The sequence below is a fragment of the Suncus etruscus genome, chromosome 17, assembly GCF_024139225.1.
Source record: "Suncus etruscus isolate mSunEtr1 chromosome 17, mSunEtr1.pri.cur, whole genome shotgun sequence".
Classification (NCBI taxonomy): domain Eukaryota; kingdom Metazoa; phylum Chordata; class Mammalia; order Eulipotyphla; family Soricidae; genus Suncus; species Suncus etruscus.
In genome coordinates, this window is record NC_064864.1 from 66,351,619 (window position 1) to 66,376,707 (window position 25,089).

The 25,089-nt window shown below is 44.6% G+C and overlaps 1 protein-coding gene across 3 annotated transcripts in view; it reads left to right on the forward strand.

The window, feature by feature from the left end:
- The window catches only part of PLPP4 (phospholipid phosphatase 4), an 88,298-nt gene that overhangs the window by 13,058 nt on the left and 50,151 nt on the right, over positions 1-25,089 (forward strand). Inside the window, exons 2-3 of one of the 3 annotated variants that reach the window (XM_049764516.1) lie at positions 19,964-20,072; positions 23,023-23,113. In XM_049764516.1, the coding sequence (XP_049620473.1) occupies positions 19,964-20,072; positions 23,023-23,113 (200 nt within the window). Of the gene's footprint in view, positions 1-19,963; positions 20,073-23,022; positions 23,114-25,089 lie in introns of those variants that run through there. The other 2 variants (XM_049764518.1, XM_049764517.1) reach the window with 2 other exon arrangements.

Below are 25,089 nucleotides of genomic sequence, written 5' to 3' on the forward strand. Positions count from 1 at the left end.
GTTCTATTGTCTAGCTCTAACTCCTGATACTTTTTTACTCTCTTTAACTTTTGTACCGTGGTGATAATTGCCACTGGGGTCTTCTCATATTTTTCTCTTTCCCAGCTGGTTTCTTTGCTGACATGCTTGTCTGTTCTGCTCATTTTCTTGGTGCACCAGGATTACACTCAGGGATGTAGGGTAGGCAGTTCTGGGGGTTCAGACTTTCAGTCTCACTCCTGAAAAGTCTATACTGTATCAACTCAGTTATCCCTACACTCCCTCTTGTGATTTCTGAGTTGAAGAATGATTTGAAGGAAGTTTGAATTTTGAATTGAGATTTCCTTTCTTTTGAACTCCTTTCCAGGAATTTTCTTCTCTGAGGTGTTCTTTGCTAGTTTATTTCCATCCTCTACAAACTTTTTGTTGTTTTTCTTGTCCTGTTTTCCTTTGTTGGGTACAAATACACAAAGTGCTTCATCCTCACAATGGATTTGCCTGTTTTCATTTTTCCTAGAAATGTATTGAAAGAAAAGAGAGGCAAAATATATGACTCCATCAACCATCTTCATGGCTCTTTAAAAATATTTTTGTGTTTTTCTTTGACATGTTTACATTTATATCTATGATTACAATTTAAAATATCCATCAGGAGAGATAGAAGAAAATAAAATATCCATCAATCACTACTTTCACTTATGAAAATTTTTATGATTTTTGAGGCCATTATTCACGTGACTTGTTCTTTCCCTCTCTGCACTTCTACTGCTTTTTAGTACTTGGCTCAGAATTTACTTTTTCAGTATAGTTTGTCAAAAGCATTACTATTATGGAATACATAGTGGAACACTAATTACAGAATTACATTGAAGTTTCTGTCTTTTTCATTGTGGAAATACTGAGTTGCTCGGTGTATTATGCTTCAGTTTAGTCTTATGAAGCAATGAAACACTCTTCAGTTATGTAATGAGGGCATATTAGACTCCTAAAATGCCATTACCTTATTTGTGAAAGCCTCACAAAGTAGTGATATTTGCTTTGATTTTCCTCTCCCAACATAAAAGAATTTTAATCATTATCAAAAGTAGCAAATTGGGCCAGTTAACAGGAACAATGATCATACTGATGATGATGAGAATGTTGATGGTTGCAATATCTAATATTTACTAGCACTTAACTATATGCCAGACAGTAGGCTAAGTCAGTTCACTTCTTAAACTAAAAACAAAAACAAAAACCTCAACAAGCTCTGGTGAAGGGGGTATCCTCTTTTACAACTGAAACCAAACTACAGGCATGTTTGTAATCATGATGCTTAAAGATATTAATTTAAAAAACTCAACGAAATAGGAATCTTAAAATGCTCTACATTTTTGGAGGAAGCACCCAGACTCCCAAGTTTGAAGAACTCTTCCAGGGCCTCAGTACATCAACTAAAAGTGTGTTCTGTGCACAATTTAAATTGGGCGTTTTAAGTGTTGGAGTGACCCATATCAGCCTTTGGATGGCAGAGGAGAAGGAGGTCTGGGTGAAACTTCCTGAGAAATAGATGACCTTGATGACCTTGGGGAGACATCATGGATATAGAGAGGACTGACCCCTACTGAACTTTCAAGGGAAAGTTGAGGTGGGACCAATATGAACACAATTATTTTATTTCCATTATCACTCTTGGTGTGTGTGGGTAAGTCCACGTGCCATAATCCCACAGGGAAGGGGGAAGCAGGTTTGGAGCAGGGCCACCACAGGAATTAATACAAACGAGCTGTAAAGAGATGAAACTCAAGTCTGAGGGACCTTCCACCACGTGGAGCAAGAGGAAGAGGCTAGCTAGGACCCCAGTATTTATTGGAAAGTTAGGACCACATTCATGGGTGGGGGGTGTAAGATGACACCTGGCCATTAATCCAAAACAAAGGAGTTACCCCAATTTCCTCCTTCCTTTTCACCCAGCGCTTTGATATGGAAAAGCCCACCTGGATCACTCTACCCTGTCCCACCCTAGTAGATTTAGTTCTGGGACAATAAAAATAGAGCAGTTTGGCTTGGTGTGCTCAGAAATAACATGAGGCAAAAAGCCACTGACTCCATGATTCCTTCCTAACTGGCTTGGTTTATTAATCCATCACAGCTACCCTACCTGTTTCAGACCTGTGATATATAAAAGAGGAAGCCATCATTGTTAAGGCTGACATGGCCATGATAGTTTAACAGTGATGGCTAACCTTTTTGAGCCCGAGTGCCCAAACTGCCACACACAAAAACCACACGTCAATTAAACCTTAATAACAAGATTTTAATATCACACTCGCCTTCTGCTGCACCGCATGTCTTAATTGCGGACCTTCCTGTTGCCAGCTGCAAGGCCTTCACATGCCACTGCTGGCACACATGCCATAGGTTCGCCATTGGTAGTTTAGGATGATGGATTTATCCAGAGGTGTGGTCATATCTGCTCCCTCTCTTTTCTTTCTTTTTCTTTTTGCTTACCTGGAGTTTCTAGGGCTTATTCCTGCCTATGCTGGGGATTAAACTGAGCCTGACCACATGCTAAGCAAGTGCCTGCTTATGCTCCTCTTTCATATTTTTGCCCCCCCCCCATTTGTTTTTTAACAGAGCCTTTCTCAGACTCATTTTGCTGTTGGGTCCCTGAGCTGTGTGTCCAGCCTCAGCCCCTTGACTCCTGGCCCTGCAGCTTACACAGCTCCTTCTGTTCCCAAGGAGGGATGGCCCCACCCAGGAAGTGGCCTTGTCCCAGATCTTTGGGTCATTTGCATGCAGCTGTGTTTCCACACAGTCTCTGTGGGGATAGTGAGATGGAAGTACTGTTTTTGTCAAAACAGATTTTTGCTCTAAAGCAATCCAGGAACCAGCATCTCCTATTCCTTACAGCTTTTGGTTTGAGCAGGACTCGCTTCCCCAAAGGCCTATGTGTACAACTGGTGGTTCTAGTTCCTAGAGTGGCAAGACAGCTCCTGGGAGGTTGCTGAGTGAGTGGAAAGGTAGTGGAAGAGATGAAATGTTAGGCATGTTAGGGACTCAGGTCAATAGGGTCTTCTAGAGTGTCTGGTTGTCTGGAACAGACCAAGCATATTGGGCTGATCCAATAGTGCTGGAACACAGACATCACCCAGGTTCCCTGTGCCTCTTTCTGCTGTGTGGGACACATGTGTACGCAGGCCCAGAGACTGCAGGAAGGGTGAGAGGCAGCCTTGGGAGAAGGAGGTGCATCTGGGCTTTGTGAGCTAGATATCTGGGAAGGGGACAGAAACAAGCAGTCAGGGGTGTAGGCTTCTGGGGGTGTTTGACCAGCTCTCACTCCTGCAGAGCTCCCCTGTGCCAGAGACACACTAATATTTGAAGATCTGCACATCTGCAGAGGGTGCCCCCCACTCTCTACACCCATATCCCCAATCCTGGAAGTAGAAGGGGTGAGTCCAACCCCCAGTAAAGATAAAAAAAACCCTGCCCTGCCTGCATCTTGGAGCTGGGGCATCACTGCCTGGTCTGGCTGTGCCAGGTCCAGATAAGCAGGAATTCGCATTGCATGATCAAGTCACCACCGGGTCTGTGGAGATGGGGTCCCAGCCACACTGGTGTTTAGGAGGCCAGTTTCGTTGGGGAGATAGTTTCAGAGGAACAAAGATTATTGGAAAGCAGATGTTTGGTCCTTGTTTCTATGCTGGGGATCAAACCCAGGGCCTCCCAGCTGTGAGTGAAGCAAGGGCTTTGCCTGGGCACCCATGTTCTTTTCTGGGATTTTCTGTTGGAAGCTTTGAAACTTTGCCCTTAATAGAAACCAGAGAATGGGGCTCCCTCTAAGTAAGGGGGTTCCCACTGAGCAGGGCCAGAGGGGCAAGTAGATTTCCACTGGGGATCAGAAAATGCAGGGAGTCTCCTGGGAACTTGGGGGTGTAAGCCTCATCCCACTGGGCCAGTTTTTGAGAGCAATATCTCGGGCTAAGTGTCCCCAGCAGGCCTGTGGTTCACCCTCAAGTTCCCTGGGAAGTGGGGTTCCCTGGCTTGCACCCCATTCTCTGGTTGTACATTTGGAGGAGTGGAAACAAGTAGAGTCAATTAGGGGGCATAGGTTAGGAGGGGCACTTATGGGAATGTCCACACAAACCCCAACTTAAAGCAGCTCTCTGAACCACAATTCTGTCTTTTGATTTGAAAACAAATGATTTTTCTTCAGATTACAGAGTCCAGAGAGGCTGGATGTTGGCAGGGACATGAGGCAGAGAGAGCAGAATGGGAAGAAATACATTTATTTATGATTGCATCGCCCCAGGAAAAGCACAGTTCACAATTTGCTTTGTTTTTTCTGTGGCCTCTTGACTTATTTTTGCCCTCCTTCTGCTATAACAGATGAGGCTTTTCCTGCTCAGAGTTAGGCTGTTGGAAACATGGCGCCACTGCCTTTTTCACTTGCTCTTAATGCCTATATCTCTGCGTACCACTAACTGTTCTTCTCTGACTATCTTTGTTAAAAAGCTGGAAGGGTGGGCAGAATCTACCCCCCCCCCCAAATGCCACCTTGGCTGACAAGTGATTTTAAACTGAGGGTAATTGAGAGGTAATACACAAGAAAAAGGCTTCACATAAAAGTGAGACATTTTAGTGGAAGCATGCATTTTTTAGGAGACCCTCTCTTCTTAGTGATCAGAGAAGCCTTGAATGCTGCAGAGAGCACAGAAGGCTCATCACTTCCTCCCAGAGACACATTTCACTCCCCTTGGAAATCCAGTTCTGCCTCTCTGTTCCTGCTCTGTCTGAGTGCATCTTTGCTCTTGATGGGTGGGTAATAAGCCAGAATTCTAGGCTCCCTCTTGAGTCACCCATTTTCTTCTGAGTAGTTAGTTCCCCAGAGTACATGAGAATCATGCTTCTGTTTCTCTTCCGCTAATCTGTCTTTCGTTTGAGAGTGCAGAAAGGTAGAAGGAAAATGTAGTTTCCCTTCATACTAGTTTTTTTTAATTAATTACTTTATTTAAACACTGTGGTTACAAGGGTGTTCAAAATACAGTTGTTTTGTTTTTCACAGATACAAAGTCTTCATGATTGAGTTTCAGTTATATAATGTCCAATACCCTTCACCAATGCCCATTACTTGCCACCATGTCCTCAGTTTTCTTCCACCCTTTTCCTGCCCCTCCTTTGCACTTTACCCCTTTATAGACACTGTGGTTTGCAGTATTGCTACTGATGGTATCATGCAGACAAACAGTTATACTCAGTCAGCTCACTGGCTTCGAACATGAAGATCCTGTAGTGGACGTCAGTGATGCTGTTTGATTCTCCTGGCCCATGTCTGCTGTGGACATTTCTTCTTATAGCCATAGTTTCATTCTTGGATGATAAATTTAAGGGTCAAAACCTTTTCCATCCCTGCTTATACCAAGTGATCCTCCAGTGAACCTGTTACCAGTCCCTTCTCATGGTGTGAATCTGGTTGGTTGCATCATTCCTACTTCAACTTTTTTTTACCTTCATTGTCCCTTCTCCTGCATTCATATATCACAATGTTTTGTCACTTAGCCACATTTCTGTGCATCTGACATGTTGGCACCCATTTCTCATGGCTGTCCAGGTACCATATGGTCCCAGCTCAGACTGATGGGGACAGTGAGCTTGGGAAAGTCACTATTAGAGACACCCACTCCACATGCACAGCTCAGCATGCTGGATGATTAACTAGTCACGGCTGCAGTGACAGTTGGATGCTTGTGCATTTCAAAAGAGCTGTTACCTCTCTTCTAGAATCAGCTCTGCTTCCCTATGTGGGAGCATTTGGTCCATACAGAGGCTTTTATTTTATTTTATTTGTTTGGGGGCCATTCCTGGCTATGCTCATGGTTTACTCCTGTTTGAGTGCTCAGAGACCATTCTTGGTGGGTCTGAGTCATTGAACCTGGATCAACTGTATGCCAGGTAATTGTCCTACAGCTGAACTTTGTACAGCACCAGTTTCTTTCAGTGTCCTAGAATTTTAAGACTCTTGTCCTTATCTGTAACTGGGGATTTTAACTATTGTGATAGGTTTCTTGGACTTTGCCCTCTGTTCTTGACAGGCTAGAGACCTTTCTTGCTTGCAAGAGCAAATAATGTTTCCTCCTCTGATTCACAGCTTGAATGGTGGTAGCTTATTCAAATTGTATTTAAAAAAAAGTGACAAGGATGGGGTTGGAGAGATAGCACAATGGCAAGGCATTTTACCTTGCACACAGCCAACCCAGGATGAACCTAGGTTCATCCAGCATTCCCACGTGGTCCTCAGAGCCTGCCAGGAGCAATTTCTGAGTGCAGAGCCAGGAGTAACTCCTGAGTGTCACTAGGTGTGGCTCAAAAACAAAAACAAACAAAAAAAAGTGACATGGCTGGCTTGCAATTGAATGATTCTTGATGTTTCTTCTCTCCTAGAGAAGTTGTGGCTGCTGGCCAGTTTTCTTGCAGAGGGACAGGGTTGGTTGTCACATGTTAGAGGAATATTGAAGTGGTGTATTAATTTGATTTTATTTGGGGTCCCTACCTGGCAATGCTCGGGTTATTCATGGCTCTGTGCTCAGGAATCAGTACTACAGGTATTCAAGGGACCCTTTTGGGATGCCAGAGATCAAACCTGGGTTGGCTACATGCAAGGCAAGTGCCTTATCTTATCTGCTGTTCTATAACTCCAGTCTCACATCATGCTTTTCTTTTTTAAATTTTAGACTCTTTATTTTTTTAATTTAAATATCATGGTTACAAGGTTGTTTATACTACAGTTTTTCCCCCACAGATAAAATTGTTCATGATTAAGTCAATCATGCAATATACAACAACCTTCACCAGTTTGCATTTCCCACTACCAATGCCAACAGCTTCCCTCCCACACTCCCTGAAAGAAATTGTGGTATATCTACACAATGGAATACTATGCAGATGTTAGTAAAAATGAAGTCATGAAATGTGCTTATAGATGGATGGACATGAAGCTTATTATGCTGAGTGAAATGAGCCAGAGAGAGAGGGATAAACAGAATAATCTCACTCATCTGTGGGATATAAGGGAAATAAAAGACAGTATGGAGATGATATCCAGAGTCAATAGAGATGAGGATTAGCAGGGCCAGTTCATGGTAGGAAGTTTGCCATAAAAAGCGAAGCGTACAGTTAGAGTAGAGAAATTTTGAATCCGAATCATGCTTTGTACTCTGAGTCAGCCTCACTGAAGTCCAGCAGAATGTCATCTTGCTAATACCATATCCAAGGCTGAGCAGAGAGAATCAGCCATGGCCTTGGAGGCCTGGCTCGTGGGGCTCTGAATCTGATCTCCTCCATCCAAGGTTTTTTATCAACTACTAGGATAAAGACCTGGGAAGCTCGGATTGATCAGATTTATGAGTGACATAATACTGGGATTGAAAGCTAAACTGTAGGATAATTGAATCCAGACTCATCAAATTCTGGACAGGACAGTTAGCTCAGAGATTAACAGGGTTACATGTGAAGGCGTGCAGCTTGTGTGGACAGCTCATGGCAGGGCCCATGAGAACATGGGGAAAATACTTGAAACTATTTGTGTGTAGGGGGCCTGCTATAGCCCAAGACATCATCTGTGTTCCTTAAAACCATACAGCATCTTATGGGTGTTCCTGGTAGCAATGCTGGCTGTGGACCTGAGGGACAGCTTTTCTGTCAACTCACCCTTCCTGGAGCACAGCCTCACTGTGCCTTTTCCCCTACTCTGCCCCAAATTGTATTTTCAGGTCCCTGTGGCCCTTTCCTCTCCCTAGGGGCCTCTTGGAGCCTGTAATATGGAGTAAATTATGTTCTCCAAATTGTGGCTGCTCTTTCTCTCTTTGCTTTCTCTCAATTTCTCAGTCCATCTTCTCTCTCTCAGTCCATCTACTTTCTCTCTCTCTCTTGGTCCATCTTCCCTCTCTTTCATTTTCTCTCTCTCTTCCAGACCACTGAGCGGCAGGCAGTATAGTGGCCAGCACCCAGCTCACAGAATCCTGATTCAGGATTCTTATATTTGTAGGGGGTGTAGGATTGGATCCCACACCCATGGGTCCTATATGTCCTCTTTCCTGGAAGTGGCAACTTTGTAGGCATGTCCTCTGGGGGAGCAGGTGGTGAAAAGGTGGAGGCTCTGCCAGACCATGCCAGGAAAGGGATTCCTGGGAAGAGGCATGTATTCTGGGCTTCTAGAGGATGTTGGGGGTTGCGCTTTGGCATATCAGTGCTGCTTTGTTGGATTAGACAGTCTATAGATGCAGTGGGGGCTCCTCACTGGAGGCAGTGGGTTCTAGACTTTTCAGTTGTCCCAGCAGCTCAGCCCTCTTGGACCTCCCTGAGCTCTGGGTGTTTTTAAGGGCTGGATTCCCTTTGCAAGTGCAATGAGTAGAGAGGCTGGCCCCCTTATTGTCCTCATCAGGGGTCTACTGGTTTGGGGCTCAACCACACCCAGTGAGGCTCTAGAGACCTCATGAAGATGCCTTCTGCCACTTCCATACACTGTTTCACCCTTTCTGCCACTTTCACACACTGTTCCACACTTTCATCCACCTCTATCCACTGTTGTTGCTGGGCTGCTGCTCCTTCCTCTCTTGTCCAACCCTGTGATCTCCCACCTCACACTTTGGAGAGCACCCCAGGTGGTGAGGACAGACAGCTGCTTTCTGGGATTTCTCAATTCAGGTGAATCCATGCTGGGTTGCATTCCAGCTCTGCCCCATCTCCAGCTCCAGGACTTTCACCTTCTCTCTCACCCTCTGAATGAGCCTTCCTTCCTCAGCAGCTACCGCCGACAGAAAGTGACTGCACTGTCTACCCCCAACCCAAAGGCAGGGACTATGCCATGCTCCACTGGCTCCACTGCCTGGCACAGAGCTGTGGCTCCACAGGCACCAAGCAAACCCTTGTGCCTTCATGGAATGTTCCATCCGCAACATAGTGGATGCACTAAATTTGCCTCCTTCTCCCCAAGCCCAGGCCTTCTTCTGGGGGTCACCCACTGGCTGTGGTCTCCAAGGCCTGGGACACTGTAGCCAGCCCAGCCCAACTTTAGCCCACAACGGGGACCTGGGCAGAGTAGTCACTACCTGCTGACAGCAGCCCTTGAATCTGCTGACAGCAATCCCTGACCGGGGTCTCTGCAGGGGAACCCCAGAGATACGGGTCCCTGGCTGAGCTCAGATTTGCACAGGTGTTTGGATGCACAGGACTATGAGTTCCTTGTCTTATTTTTACAAAAGTCTTTATTATCTGGGCACAAGAAAGTGAAAGAGGAAGAGAGAATCACAGGGCAACCAAAAAGTTGCCCTCCCCCGAAAAGAACAGAATAGGAAATGGAAGACTAAGATCTGTGTCCCATGTCTTGGACCTCTGAAGGGACTCCAGCTCATCACTCCTCTTCAGGGTTCTTCAGAGCCGGGGAGTGTCCCCTTCTAGAGGGAGTCCCAGGGATTTCATTAATGTTGGTCTAGGAAATGGCATTTTTCAGGAGTCTGAAAAATGTTAACTGTCTAGTTGGGTTTGAGAATTTTTCTGAAAATTTTCACGCACCCTGTCCTCCTATCAAAAGTAGCCTTTGCCCTGGATGTGATCCCTTGGATCTTCCTGAACCTTGGAGCATCTTTTATATGGAGAATTAGAGAGGCAGGAGTCATCTGCTAGGAACCTTGGTGCCCCTCCATTTAACAACTGGGCATGTCTCTGCCCTTCTGTTTCTCACATCCTATTGCTTTCTTTCAAGGGTTTTTGCTCCTTCTAAATGCTCCTCAGTTTGTCTTTGGCCAATGCCAGGGACCATTCTGTTGTCCAGCCATCTCTGGGTGGATCAGAGCCATTTCCCATATCTGAGCTAGGCTGTTCTCTCGAGGCTCTGAAATCTGGCTTCCAAGTGACCTCAGTTGGCTAATTAGTAAAATGGGATTAATGCCTCAGTCCAAACACTGAGGGTGCATTGAAGTGGCCGATCCAGCCTGTGGATGCCAGGTGTGATCAGTGGCATTGTCATAACATGCCTGTTGGTAACAGAAAGAGGAAGAATGTGCAAATGTTGGGGCAGTGTTGCTTTGTAGCTCTTCAGTTGCCTCTGGAACTTGGTACTTAGAATTGCCCCACACTATGATAAGTTGCAGGTCCTCCATGGGCAAGTCTCTGCTGGTTTCACAGAAGGTCCTGGTGCCAGACACTTGTGTGCTTTGGAACAGAAAGTTCTGGGCACTATGAGGCCTGGCCTGTCCTTCTTGATCTCTTGAACCATGGTGAGTGCTTGCTCCTAGTCAGACTTCCAAGGACTCCGCTGCTGCTTCTCCCTGCATCTCTCCAGTACATAAAAGTCTTCCATGCACGTAATTGCATAGTGGGGTAACAAGGAGGATAATAGGGGGAGATAATTGTGGATAAATCAGCTTGATTATACTCTTCCCCAAACTTGATTAGCCAGATTTGCAGCATGAGCACAATCTTGGGAACTGGCTAAGAACTTCAATAACGACCATGGGGCTGGGGCTGGGAGTCTGGGAGCTGGTAGGCAGAAGATTGGCACCAAGAATAATGCTGCATGTGGCTTATTTTATTTTTATGTTTTAGATATTTCGGAGACAGTGGGCAGTGTGATGATTGCCTTCAAATAAAGCAATTTGACGTGCTATTGGGAAGGAACTGGTTCATGGAGAGATGTTTTCAGTGCACCTTTTCAGAAACAAAAAAAGTGATTTTTTAAAAAAAATAATTTTTAAAATTTAAGTACCATGGTTACCAAAATGTTCATAGTTGGGTTTAAGTCAAAGAATGTACACTGTCCTTTATCAGTGCAACTTTCCCACCACCAATGCCCCCATTTCCCTTCTTCCTGTCCCTGGGACAGGCATTCTACTTCTCTCTCACTATCATTGTTATCATAGTTGTCAGTGCAGTTAGTGCCCCAACTGTGCTCACTGCTCTTTGTGGTAAGCTCCATATAATGGGTGGTCCTCCTAGCCCTAATTTCTATTGTCTTTGGATATTATTACCATACTGTCTTTTAATTTTCTTATATCCCACAGGTGAGTGAGACTATCCTATGTCTATTCCTCTTCCTCTTACTCATTTCACTCTGCATAATAATCTCCATGTCCACCCATGTGTAGGCATATTTTATGATTTTATTTTTTCTGACAGCTCCATAATGTTCCATTCCATGTAACATAGTTTCTTTAGCCACTCATTTGTTTTTGGGTACCTGGTTGTTTCCGGATTCTGGCTAATGTAAATAGGAGTGCAGAGGGCATTTTTGTATTGTATTTTTGTGTTCCTAGGGTATATCCCTAGGAGTGGTATTGCTGGATCGATCATATGGGAGCTCAATTTCCAGTTTTTTGAGGAATATATTTATTGTTTTCCAGAAAGGCTAGACTAGACAGCATTCCCACCAGCAATGATGAGAGTTCCTTTCTCCCTGAATCCATGCCAGCATTTGTTGTTCTTGTTCTGTATGGTGTGTGACAGTCTTGGTGATGTGAAGTGATACCTCATTTTGATTTTTGATTTGCATCTCCCTGATGATTAGTGATGTGGAGTAATTTTGTTTGGGTGGCCTACACCCAGCAATGCTCAGGATTTACTCCTGGCTCTGCTCTCAGAAATTATTCCTGGCAGGCTCAAGTGACCATATGGGATATGGGATGCTGGGATTGAACCTATGTAAGCCCCAGGCAAGGCAAATACCCTCTCTGTTGTGCTATCACTCCCACCCCAAGGCCTTCATTATATTTTAATTTATTTATATACTTAAATTTTTTTTTTGTGGTTTTTGGGTCACACCCGGCAGTGCTCAGGGGTTATTCCTGGCTCCAGGCTCAGAAATTGCTCCTGGCAATCACAGGGGACCATATGGGGCACCGGGATTTGAACCGAAGACCTCCTGCATGAAAGGCAAACGCCTTACCTCCATGCTATCTCTCCGGCCCCTATACTTAAATTTTTAAGCTTGAGCACTGTGATAACCAATCTTGTTCGTGGTATGCAATTAAATCTTATCACAATTAAATCTTATCACAATTAAACTGACCCCTGTTTGCAGGGAACAATGTCACTCCATCACCAGAGTTCCAGTAATATCAGTGCTTTTGTGGCTCCCTTTCCTGACCTTCTGTCACTTGATCTCTTTTGATTTGGGAATCATATCTGCCCAGGTGCTGGGGCCCATGTGGTGTCCAGAGTTGGACCCAGACTTCCTGCCTGCCAAGTCTGCACATATTTCACTGTTGTCTCTGACCTAGGAGCTGATATTTGAATTTTGTTTCCTTTAAGACCTTTAACTGCTCTGTTGTGACATAATAGATGGTGAGGTGTAGGGGTGCCAAAGTTGGTGGGATTTATCCAAGTGCTGTGAAATGTGTTGCCATCCTGATGCCACATCATGTGACCTCACTCATGTCTTCGCATTGTGGAGCTTGTAGACTGTGCTGCACAGGCACATTTCAGCTATGAGTACTCACCAATGGGCCATGAAGTCTTATGGACTAGCTCTTGGGTTCCAGTTTGAATTAAAGAGCTACAAGTCCTCTTGAGGAGAGTGTATGCGTGAGTGGCAGTGAAATATGAAGAAATGAGACCACACAATGAATGTAAAGGGAAACACAATCTGACAAGCATGTTCCAAATTTAATCTCCAAGCTAGGAGTTTTTAAGGGTTATAAGCCAGTCACAGGTATTAGAAAATTGCTCACATTTTGTTTCTTTTGCAAAGTACAGAAACTTATCAGTATACATTGTTTGATCTTTAATACTATAGATATGGCTTTAGGTGGTTTGTAACCTTAGAATAGAATATAGTTTAGTTAGGAGCCCAGAAGAAAAAAGGAAGGTAAGTTTTTATATTTCTAAGTAGTTTCTCTCTGAGCTAGCCCTAGGTGTCATACTGATGTAAATTAACAGATTAGCAAGAAGCCATGTTTCCTATAATAAATTTCCTATACCTAGAGGAACAGGTTTCTAGCTCTAGAGGCTAAGACTAACTTTCTATTGTCTGGTTTTGAAAAAGGATAAATTTATATGAAAGAGGTACAAAATTTACACCAACTAAAATTCTATTTCCTTAGATCCTCTTCAATTTCTTTCTGAAGTGTTTTGAAATTTTCCTGGTACACTTTACACTTTACACTTCCCTTGTAAAGTTGATTTCTAGGTACTTAATATTTTTTGATACTATTTTAAATGGAATTGTATTCTTAGTTTCTCTCTCCTACACCTAGTAAAATTCAATAGCCTAATGCTATTCTGGCCAAACCTTTTTGGAGTGTAGATTAATTAGCAGGTATTTAAAGTGTCTGGTGGAAGTCCCTGAAGTAAGGCAGTCCTTTTAGCAGGTATTCAAAGTGTCTGGTGGAAGTCCCTGAAATAAGGCAATCCTTTCTGTTACAAACTGCTATGACATTCAAAGACAAGGAGAAAAGAAGTTGTTTTGGTTTGTTTGGTATTTGAAAATTCTCTGGGCAAAAAGAATTTGATTGAGGCTATATTTTGGCCTGTAAATATACAAGGGAGGAATAATTTTAAGCCAAATAATATGAAGGTAATATAATGTCAGTATTATGACATGAATTTCAAAAACATCTTTATGGAATTTTCTCAACTCTCCACACAGGGGTGAAGCTTCCACAGCGGGCCTTTTGGTGAAACTCCTTGGGGATAAACAGACAGCCATCCATGCTAGGAAATATAACATCTAGCAGGCCTACTCTCCATGCCCTCTAATAGAGATACTATGGAAATTCCTGTCAATGGCATAGCAAGGAAGCCCATCTCTAAACAAATTTATCCACTGACCAAACTCTGCCTGTTCCCCCATTCTCCACCCATGCCACTTGCTCTCCTCTCAAAGTGTCTAATTTGGGGAATTTTTTTTCCTCAACACAGATGCCAGTTTTTTTTTAAATTTTTATTTTGATCAGAGTGGATTGTTAATCTTTCACAGTAATATTTTAGGTACATAGTGACATTGAATCAGGGGCATTCCCACCATCAATGTTGTCCTCTCTCTATCCCTGTATCCAGCATGTATCCCATCTCCCCCTCCTTTACCCACCGGGCTGTTAGTATAAGTGGTCCCCTCTGTGTCTAGCTTGTTGTAGATTGGGTATCAATTCTGTTGTCGTTGGCTTTGGATTTGGTGTTTAAGTCTGATCATTTTTTATTTCTACTTAATGTTCATACCACTGTTTTGTCTTTTGTCAGTTTGTGAGGCAAAACAAGATGGTTCAAGTTATGTAGTTCTGTTTGAAGGAGAGAAGAAAAGAATAAAATGGGGCAAAAATCAAACATGCAAAAAATGGGAGGAGTTCTTCTAGAGCAGGGGTCTCAAACTCAATTTAACTGGGGGCCGCAGGAGGCAAAGTCGGGGTGAGGCAGGGCTGCATAAGGGATTTCGCTTACCGAATATTCGCAATAAAAAAATCTCATTAGTAAGAAAAATATCGCATTAAACAGTTGCATACCTCTAACGGAACTGCTCGGGGTATGCGAATGTTTAATGCGATTATTTTTCTTACTAATGCGATTTTTATTGCGATTATTCGGTAAGTGAATAATTGCGAATACTGCGATATTTGAAGGCCGGCCGCAGGCCACAAAATGTTGTACGGAGGGCCGCAAATGGCCTGCAGGCCGTGAGTTTGAGACCCTTGTTCTAGAGGCTATAAATATCAATTTAAGAGAAGAAATGAAAAAAGGACAAAAAAAGCATAACAATACATAAAATAAAATAAAATCAAACAAAAAACTCAAAAAGCACCACAGCAATAAAGACAACAACCACACAATAACCATGGTCTTGAAATAAAAACAAAATGAAGTACAGAAAATACCCATGGGGATAAAATAAATAAACGAAAACAATAACAAAACCAAAAAAATTAAGTATGGGGCCAGAGAGATAGCATAGCAGCGTTTACCTTGCAAGCAGCCAACCCAGGACCTAAGGTGGTTGATTCGAATCTTGGCATCCCATAGGTCCCCCGTGCCTACCAGGGGCTATTTCTGAGCAGATAGCCAGGAGTAACCCCTGAGCAGCGCCAGGTGTGGGCCAAAAAAACAAAAAAACAAAAAAAAATTAAGATGTGCTTCTCTCTCTCTCTCTCTCTCTCTCTCTCTCTCTCTCTCTCTCTCTCTCTCTCTTTCGCATAGACACAGTAAAATATTGGGGATATTAGAAAGGGAATTTCCTTGGCCTAAGAGATACAGGCTTTCTCCACCTTGAAGTATACTGTAATGGGAATGTCTAAAAGCTCCATACATGTTCTTTTACTCTCCCCTAGGTCCTTTTGTGGTGTCTGGAAACTTTCTACTCTGTCATGAATGGTAAAATCAGGCCTCTTTAGCTAGAGATCTTGGTATTTGCACAGGTTAAAGGATGGAGCCTAGGATGGAGTCTTTCTTTATGGTTCTAGAAGTTCTGTTCCATCACTGTTGTTTTAATCAGTCTTCTGTAGTTGGTGGTCTTGGTTTTTGCCCCGATTCTAGGACGAAGCATAAGATAGAGTCTTTTATTATGTTTCCAGAAGATCTGTTGCAATTGTCTCTGTAAGACCTCTGGAATTATATATCTTGGTTGTTATACAGATCATAGGCCAAGGCCTAGACTAAGGTCTTTTTCATTGGACCCAGGATAAGTTCTGTCAGTCATGGTTGTCACAGTCAGTCTTCTGTGGATAGCGAATTTGGCTTTTGTAGAAATTAAAGGATGACATATCTTCTGATTTCATCTTATCATTAGGTGAGTTAAGACAACCTGCTCTTAGACCAAGTTGTTGCCATTTCCTCATTGTCAGGATGTCATATCAAAACCGGCGCATGTTGGTGTCAGAGCAGTATTAAAAATGTCCCAGAGGGAGATTGGTTCCTGGAGCTGTTGCTGAGAACTGTGTTGGTTCTATGTCAGGGATCTAGGATTCGAGGTTGGACAGTCGATGTCTAATCACCTGGAATCTACAACTTGGGGGATTTTTTAGGGAATTCCCAAGTAGTGGTGCTTGCTTTTTGCACCCTTTATAGTGACCTCTGTTGCTCCTATATCCCTATTCCTTCCTACCCTCTGCACCACTTGGGTAATGTGCCTGCTTCTGGAGAATCGATTCTTGGAGCTCTGTGCTGCTGGGGACCAGAGGTTGGGGCTCAGCTGGCTGAAATGAGTGAGGGAGAACACTAGGGGAGGCAGGGCCCACAGACATCCTTAAAACCCACTGTGGGGTCCTGATATTTCTCTGTTCCCCTACCCCACATCCCATGCAGGGTTCACTGTCAGACCCTCCTCTGTTCACTCTGTTCACTATCACACACAGGCCAGGCCAAAGCATTCTCAGCCCAAGTCAGGGTTTATGAGACAGCTCATTGTATTTTTTTAGCAGGGGCACTCTCTCCTTTTGTTGTTGAGTTTTTCTTTTCATTTCTTGCCTTCTGATTTTTCTCATTATTTTTCCTCTTGTCACACTTCACTGAAATCCAGCTGAAGCTAATCATACTTCCCCAGAGTCTTGGGTCTTTAAAAACAATGCTGTAGCACTTTTCTGACCAATGAGCAAAATCACCCTTCCACCACCCTTCTTCCTCCCATGTACTCCTGACCCCCCTTTTGTGGTGAAGTCATTTTTATTGTTTGAGTTTGAGCCACACCTGGCAATACTCAGGACTTCCTCCTGACAGCATTCACAGACCGATCACTCCTGGTGATGTTTAAAAGGTTGAGATGGTTGGTGCTGGCAATGCTGGGGATCGAACCTGGGACAGCTCCATGCAAGGCGAGTGCCCTGCCCATTGTTCTCCTGCTCTGACCTCTGTGATAGGGCCTCGCAAAGCCAGTCTCAGAGCTGGCTTCCTCTCCTAAGTAAATACTTGAGACAATAATTTGGATGGAAGAGAATTTCAGAACCCTCATCCTTCTCTCCTGGGTACACCACACCCCCAAATATCACTCTGTAGAGTGAGCACAGGTACCTCTGAGTCAGGATGCAAATTATATGAATATATTAATTCTTGGTGTGCAAGAGTTTGTGGAAATGCTGGTTTGGGGTATGGGGGTCACCTCCCCAGCAGTGCTGGGAGCCCAGGGCCACCTTAGTAGTCCTTGGCCTGCTGATACTTGGTCTGGGAATCAAGATCTCACACAGGCAGGGTTTTCTCTGCAGCCCTCTGAGCTGGTACCCTGGTCCCTGGAAATTACTTGTTGGGGCTGGAGTGTTAGTGCAGCAGAGAAGGCACTTGCCTTGCATCTCGCCAGCTAGGTTTGATCCTCACCATCCAATATGACCTGTCCAATCTGCCAGAGTGATTCCTGTATGCAGAGCCAGTTGTCACTCCTGAGCATCACCAGCTGTAACTCAACAACAACAACAACAACAACAATAATAATAATTTGAAATAGTCATTCATGTAGTTGAATGTAACATGGCGATGATAACCTTAACATTGTGGCTTTGATGTGGATAATAACTGTCTTGATCATCACCAAAGGGCCCAAGACCCTCCACTCAGCCCCCCTTTTCAATCTTTTACTCTTACCCCTAAGATTATGGCTTATTTGATCCAATGTGAAGTGACTGTAATGCCAGTGGTTCTGTAGTTCTGATGGAGCCCTAACATCTCAGCTTCCTTCAGTTCATAGAAACCACTGTCCTGTCTCTTCCACCCTGGGGCAGCATTTGCTGCCTGCACTGCATTTGGATTCAGACAATAAAAGTACTTCACTGCTTTTGCTGTGTTTGGAAACAGGGGCACTAACCGCGTGGCTCTCTGAGCTTATGTAATATGTGCTCTGTTCCCCGTGAGCCTCACTTGCCAGCATGTGGGGACCAGCTCTGCTTTCTATGTGAAGCCCTAATTCCTCAGCTCTGAGAATCAGGACCTGCAAGTGGCATCTCACAGAAGTCATCCAGGTAGGAAGAACCTTGTCTCTGAGTGAGTTGTGGCTAGCACCTCCTTTGCTGGTAGGCAAAAGCCGGAGGCCTGTCTTAGTGTAGCAAGGGACTGAAGGTCTCAGACACAGTACAAGACCATCGTTAAGCCGTCCAGCCAGCAAATGGCCAAGCAAGGCTCTGAGAGAGCTGAATGATGGGATTTAGCTTGTTCTGTGTGTTATTCGAGGCAGGAAGAAGGTCTGTGTCTGGAAGGTTCAGGCGTGTGCTTGTCTTGATGATAGTGCATAAGTGATGTCCTTGGTGGTGTGTGGGACTGATCTGTCAAGTAAAGGTCAAAGCTTGGTTTTGACTAGCAGGAGTCATGGAGGCAGGATAGGAACATCTGGGTTACTTGTTCCAGCATGTGGAAGGTCAGCATTTGCCATTTGGGGGGCTCCCACCTTCGGAGGATTTTAGTGCCTTCAGCACATTTGGTCTGAGAGACAGACCCTGTGATGACTTCACTCACTGTCATGACTTTTGAGTCCCTTGATGGCCACTATCCCGGGAGTGAGGACCATATGGGTTTCATTCCCCTGCATTCCTTAAGTTTTTGAACCATCTCTGGCACCCCCAGGGTCCTCAGTCAGCAAATGTTTGTGGGAGGAAGGTGAAGAGACCATACAGTCCATCTTCATGGAGACATCCTTGGTGGCGAGGGGCCCAGAAAAATAGGACAGGCTAGGTAAGAGAAGACAGGGTGAAGAAAGAGTGAGTGTATGGGGGGAGGGGAGTGAGAAAGAGAGACAGATACAGAGGCAGAGAGAGAAAGAGAGCATGTATGTATATAAGTGGGTATGTGAGAGTGTCTGTATGTGTGGATGAAAGTATTTGTGAGTTTATATAGGCCTATGCAGAACACATGTAAACATTGTGTGAGCAGATGTGAGTGTGTGTGCAGGAATGTGTGTGAAAATATATATTAGCAAGTGTGTGAGCATGTAAAAATATGTGAGCATCTCTGGATGAGTGGTGTGTATGGGTATATGAGTATACCAGTGGGAGTTTTTGATGCCCTGTGTAAGTGTGTGGATGTGAGAGTGGGTGAATGTGAATATGAAGATGTGTGAGCACATCTGTATGTGAACATATTGCAAGTGTGTGAGCATATGCAAGTGTGTGTTGTGCTTAGCCATGGTCTCACTTCTGTGCCCCAGCCTGTCCAGGTTGGCCTGTTAAGCTCATTCCACAGCTTCTGCTTGTCCTGAGAACCTCTTGCCCCTTTTTGCCTTCAGCTCACCTAGGTGCCAGCTTGTGTCCCTTCTGGCCACGGCTTGTGGATGGGGTGAAGTGGAGCCAGTCTGCGGTGAGGGAATCAGGCTGTGTCCTGCTCCCTCTAGTCCTCTGAAGCGAAGGCTCAAAAGCAAGTCTGAGCAAGTTTCCTAGTGGAGAGACACACCAAAGACCAGGGCAAGGCTGGTCCCCACAACCTATCTCCTTCCTGCCCTGTCCTCTCCTGCGTCCACCTGCTTGCCTGGTGTGTGTTTTCTGGGGGTGAGTGTCTGAGAAAGGGGGAGCCATGGGAGCAGATGCCTAATGCCATTTGATTTTTTGGCAGCACCCCATAATCTCACTTAATTCCCTTTTCTTTCCAGGCTCCATCATGGAAGCTTTTCATTCTCACTCTGCCCCCTAGTGGTGGCCATGGTGGAATGGCACTGGCAGGGTGATCCCGTGTATGCGTGTGCTTGTGTGTGTGTGTGTGTGTGTGTGTGTGTGTGTGTGTGTGTGTGTGTGTGTGTGTGTATGTGCTGTCACTTCTCGCCCAGGCCCTGCCTACCTGTTGCTCTCCCTCATTTTGCTCCCACTCAATCTTCCTTTAAGCCCAGAGACCTTGTTGTTGACTGACCTACCCTTGTCTGAGCATCAAGCTTCCAATTCTAGTTGCTTTGGAAGCGCCAGATCTTAGACCCTTTACAGGTCATCTCACAGGTTCTGTCGGTGGAGGAATTGTCTAGCATCTCAGTTGGAATCACTCCCATCTAAGAGAGGGCACAGTCCCTCTCAGGAAGGTCCGGACGCAGCTGTGCACCCATCATGTGCCTGTCTTTGCTCTATTGCAGTTTCACCGAGTTCTTGGATCCATTCCAGAGAGTCATCCAGCCGGAGGAGATCTGGCTGTACAAGAACCCACTGGTGCAGTCTGACAACATCCCCACGCGCCTCATGTTTGTGAGTACTTCTCCCCTCTCCCACGCCCGCACTGGCCAGTGTCGCTGTTCTGCTGAGCCTGCCAGCTCGGGCATGCAGGAGGCTTCGCCAACCCTTCAGCTGGGGTCCACCACAGATGCTGTCGGTGCTGCTGGCTGAAATTTGGGAGAGGGTGGCCTTGCCTAGCAGGCAGGGAAGAGAAAGGACCATTTTCAGGGATTGTTCTGGGTGCTTTTCAGCTGCTCACAGCCATAGAGGATGTAGAATTCCCCCTCTGGCTTCTATTAGCTTAAGCCTGGCAGTGTCTGGTTCAAGGAAAAAGCTCCATAAATCCTTATCTTAGAAAATGGGGGCTCCTGATTGACTCCTGTGCCCTTCAAACCGGTTTCTAGCAGAGGAACTTCTGAAGCTCCCCCCACCTCTTGATACAGAACATTCCTTTTGAAAGGCCAGTCTCCTTGCCTGAACTCTTTATTTTCATTGGTCAGCCTTGCCACATACCTTTGGCAATAGAAATGAGTGTTCCAAGGGGTTTCTTAGAACCAACGAGGAATGTTTTTACACTTTGAAAGAAAACCTTGTCCATGGAGGGAGAAAACCTGCTTAATGCATAATGATCGCACAGATCTCTGTGTTCATAATCCCTCCCCCAATGTCCAGGAGGCAATCCGCATGAAAGTGTGATTTCACTTTCATTTTAATCATTGTTTGTCAGCTTGGAAATAAATGAAATTTTTCAAAACCTTGGGGGAGTGAAATAATTTCAGAGCATGAATTACGAGTATGGAAATAAAAAAAACTATTTCCATTTCTGTTCCAATTTAAATCTTCTTTGAGTTCTAGACATAAAAGAGCCAGTGTATATGGCCAAGTACTTTACTTGGGGATTTTCCTAGGATGATCCCTTGGTTTATCACTTTCCTCATTCTTCAAATATTTTACATTTTATGGGCTGTAAAACCCAGTTTGGAGATAACTGTTGAATGAAGGTATCAGAGAAAGTTTGTGCTGTGTCCTAGATTTACAATGAATTGTTTTCCAGTCTAGCTGGAGATGCCCAGATATTCTGGCTGCCAGCCCAAAGGAGATAAAGCCCATTTGCATATTGGCAGCAGAAAGGGCAGAGGCTATTCAGTGCCGATTCTCAAGAATAGAAGGTTATATTCAGCTCCGGCTCCTGATTCATCCCCTCTGATCTCTGAAGGAGCAGTGCTCAGCCTTTTGCTTAATTTATAGTCAATGATGAATTTCATTTAGTAGCAAAATTCAGCGTGACTCCATAAAACCATAAGAAAGTCAGTAGATGCATTGGCAATATTGTCGAAGATGGAACAATTTTGTCATTATTGTAACTTCAATTTGGTCTCCTAGGCTTTATGAAGAGTTTAGTATGTTATTTCTCTACCCCTACTTTCGATCTCTTAAAATCTTCAGATACTTGTAAAAAAAATAGGGAAAGAAAATATTTTTATCATGAAAAATAGCTTTGTTTCCTTCGAAGGCTCAGAGTTCCTTGTTTAAAACCCAAGGTCTCTCCTTTAGGATGAGAAAGCTTTCACCTAAAGGAGGATCATTTAACTTTCTAGCTAAAGGTGTGTGTGTGTGTGTGTGTGTGTGTGTGTGTGTGTGTGTGTGTGTGTGTGTGTGCATGCACGAGCACGTGTTAAAGGCACTTGTTTCTTAATTGGGAAATGAGAGCTTCTCAGGTGGTGTGTATGTGCCCTTTCTAGCATGTGTGTGAGTGAAAGAGTGTGCTGGGTTTCAGTAGAGTCAGTTTTTCCAGTCACAAAACCAGTGGCAGCATCATGATTAAGGCACTGAATGTCAGTGTCTACATCAGCACAGGAAACCGTTATCTTGGTGCTTCTGTCTTGATGCCATTGATGTGGTGACTGTAGCTGTGGTTGGACCGTTGATGTTTCCTAGATGGCTCCAGGCTCCTCTTTACCACATGGGCATACCGAGTACTCCAGGAACAAAACCTGAGTCCTGGCCAGGCATTTCCTGGCCATGCCTGGGCTGTTGGTGGCTTTACCGCAGGTGACTTCTTCCCAGGGAAGAGGTCATGGTTTTACCTCCTGAGCGAGGTCTGCAGAACATCACTGGGTAGGACATGCCACGATAGTGGCTGTTGTTTGAGGGCACACTCTTTTTTGTCATTTTTTTGGGGGGGAGTCACACCTGGTGGTGCTCAGGGCTCATACTGGAGCTCAGGTGCTCAGGCACTCATAAATCACTCTGGCAGACATGGGGGACTATATGGGATGCTGGGATTCAAACCACCATCTATCATGGATTGATTGTGTGCAAGGCAAATGCTCTATCGCTGTGCTAACTCGCTGGCCCCTGAGGGCACACTCTTGGTGGCCATCCTAGTATTTGTGTCTTTGTGTCCAGGAAGCACTTCCAAGATTCTGTTGTGTATAAGGAAATTCATAGGGACTGTAGATTACCACAAGTCAAACCAGGGTTGAGTGCTCCCTTGGGGATTCTGCAGGCTCTTGGAGGACATGGTTGGCAAAAAAAAAAAAAAAAAAAAAAGAGGAAAGATATAAAAGGACAGAAGTTCAGGTAAACTTTAGGTAACTTTATGATTATTATTACTACCACTGTTATCTTCTCTACCTTCATCCCATCCCAACCATCATCACCATCAGTACCACATCACTACCATCTGGCAGGGATGAGTAATCATAATTATAGACTCTAATTTTCCTACTTAAAAAAGCCACCACTTTAACTGTGGCTCCCAACAATTACAAATCAATTATAACCTACAATCAGATCTCCATCTTTTCAAGTCTGTGGCATCTCTAAGTACAGATAGGAACCTGCCTTCTTTGTTCAGGGCCAGACATTCAAGAAGATCATTCAGTCAGAAGAAGTAAAGGAAGTCACTGGAGCAAATGTTTACTCAGGCTTCTAAGGGCAGAACCTTATGTTGATAAGGCATTTGTGTTATTTCTTTCAGGCCATTTCCTTCCTCACACCTTTGGCCGTTATTTGTGTGGTGAAAATAATTCGACGGACAGACAAGACTGAAATTAAAGAAGCCTTCTTAGGTAGGAGTATGCTCCTTTCCTGTGTTAGGAGGAGGGTGGAAACACAGACCACTGGATTGAAGAAATCTCAGTGGCACCCATGGTTTGGTCCCTGGTTAAATCAAACTCAGAAGGCCAACTTGAGTGGGGTGTCTTGTTGCTGTCCATGGTGCTGAACGTGAGCTTGGCATAGTTGGGAGATTCCTAAGTACACTGTAGCTTTTGGAGGTAGGCAAGGTGAAACTGAAACCTTTGGCTGTCCAAATTTGTGGCCAAATAGGTCCAGAAAATCACTGCTGACTAAAGGCAAAAACTGGGGGGAAAAGGTAAAAAATAAATGAGAAATTAGAAACCAACCCTGTGATTCATCTTTGATTTGGGACATTGTGGGTATTATGCAATGCCTCCAAGGGTCTTGCAATGCTAGGGAGCTGGTTCAAAGAACTGGAGTGCATATTTTGTAAAGGGGAGCCCTGTGTTCCCAGGTGCATGCCCCCTAAGTATTTCCAGGTACAGAAAATAAGATGAAATGTGCTGTAGTCTTTGCTATGTGTTAGAACACAATTTTCTTTTGTTTCTGTTGTTTTGCAATCACACCTGGCTGTGTTCAGAGATTGTTCCTGGCTATGTTCTCATTGATCACTTCTGGTGGTGCCTATGGGAGACCCAGTGTGGAGCTGGGTATTGAACCTAGGTTGACTGAATGAAATACAAACATCCTATCTGCTGGACTATCTCTCTGGCCTTAGAACACCTCTGTTATACATTCACTCCAAGCACAACCATAGCTGCCTATTGTATGAGTTTCATTTTTGGAGGTGTTGTGCACAGGAATCAGAGGCCTAGTAAGAGCAGCATAAAGAAAGAGTTATAGTCCAGCAATCAAAATGACTCTAGTCATGTTAGGAGTTCTGTGATCCTTTTGGAAGCTGAATTGAGTTTATGGTCTGGGCACATCCTCCTATGCCAGTTATGAAAACCCTCACAGTTTACATTGTGAAGAAGCTGCATTTGTGAAAACTAGACTTTGAGGACATGGAAATGTAGCAATATGTGGTCTAGTTTCTTTTGGTCAGGAGGTGAGGGCTGGATCTGGAGTCTACAGGGCAGTTCAGAGCCAGGAAACAGATCTTACCTAGCCAGGTTTCATGTAGTCTGCTTGCTTGCAAAAAGCAGCATTTCACTGTTATTCATGCAACTAAATGACAGGTTCAGTCATTGGGCTACCACAAGCGAAGAATAATGGGGAGAAAGGAAAGCAGAGTGTGGAAAGCAAGGAAGGAAATTGGGCACTGGCTACATGGCAGCATCCCCTGTGGGCCTGCTTCTCCTTGGAATCAGCCATTTCCTCTCCTCTGCCTGATGCATCACTGAGATGACCCAGAACTGGGACTTGACAGGGCTGCTTCTACTGACCACCAGGTGATGGTTGGGCTCCAGTTCCCATAAGCTTAGTTATCCTTGTATCCTAATTCATGTTTCTTGGAAGCGATCCTGGCCCAGCTCTGTTTTTATTCATCATCATGAAGTCAGGAGTTTGTTGGCAGCCTGGAAACTAGTTGTGTGGCCCAGGTAGACTTGGATATGACTGTTTCAAGCTCTTCCCCACAGCAGAGGTCACAGAAGGGCCCTTTTAATCTCTTTTTGGTTTTTGGGACATACCCAGCTTTGCTTAGGGCTGTCTCCTGATTCTATGCTTAGGTGTCACAGCTGTGGGGCTTGGAGGATCAGATGAGCTGTTGAGGATCAAACTCAGGTTGGCCATGTGCAAGGCAAGCACCCTTCCCACTGCACTATATAGCCCCAGTGGGATTTTTTCTAATTAGTCCAGGACTGCTGCTCTCTGATGAGCCCTAAAAACTTGAGTAACACCCAGTGGTTATGGAGATACCCATATCCTTAGCAGCTGAGCTGCTGACCCTATTTTTTCCTTTCCAGCTCAGCTGGCAGGCAGCACCTTAGGTCATGGCCATGACTGTAATTAACTGCCAGTCTTT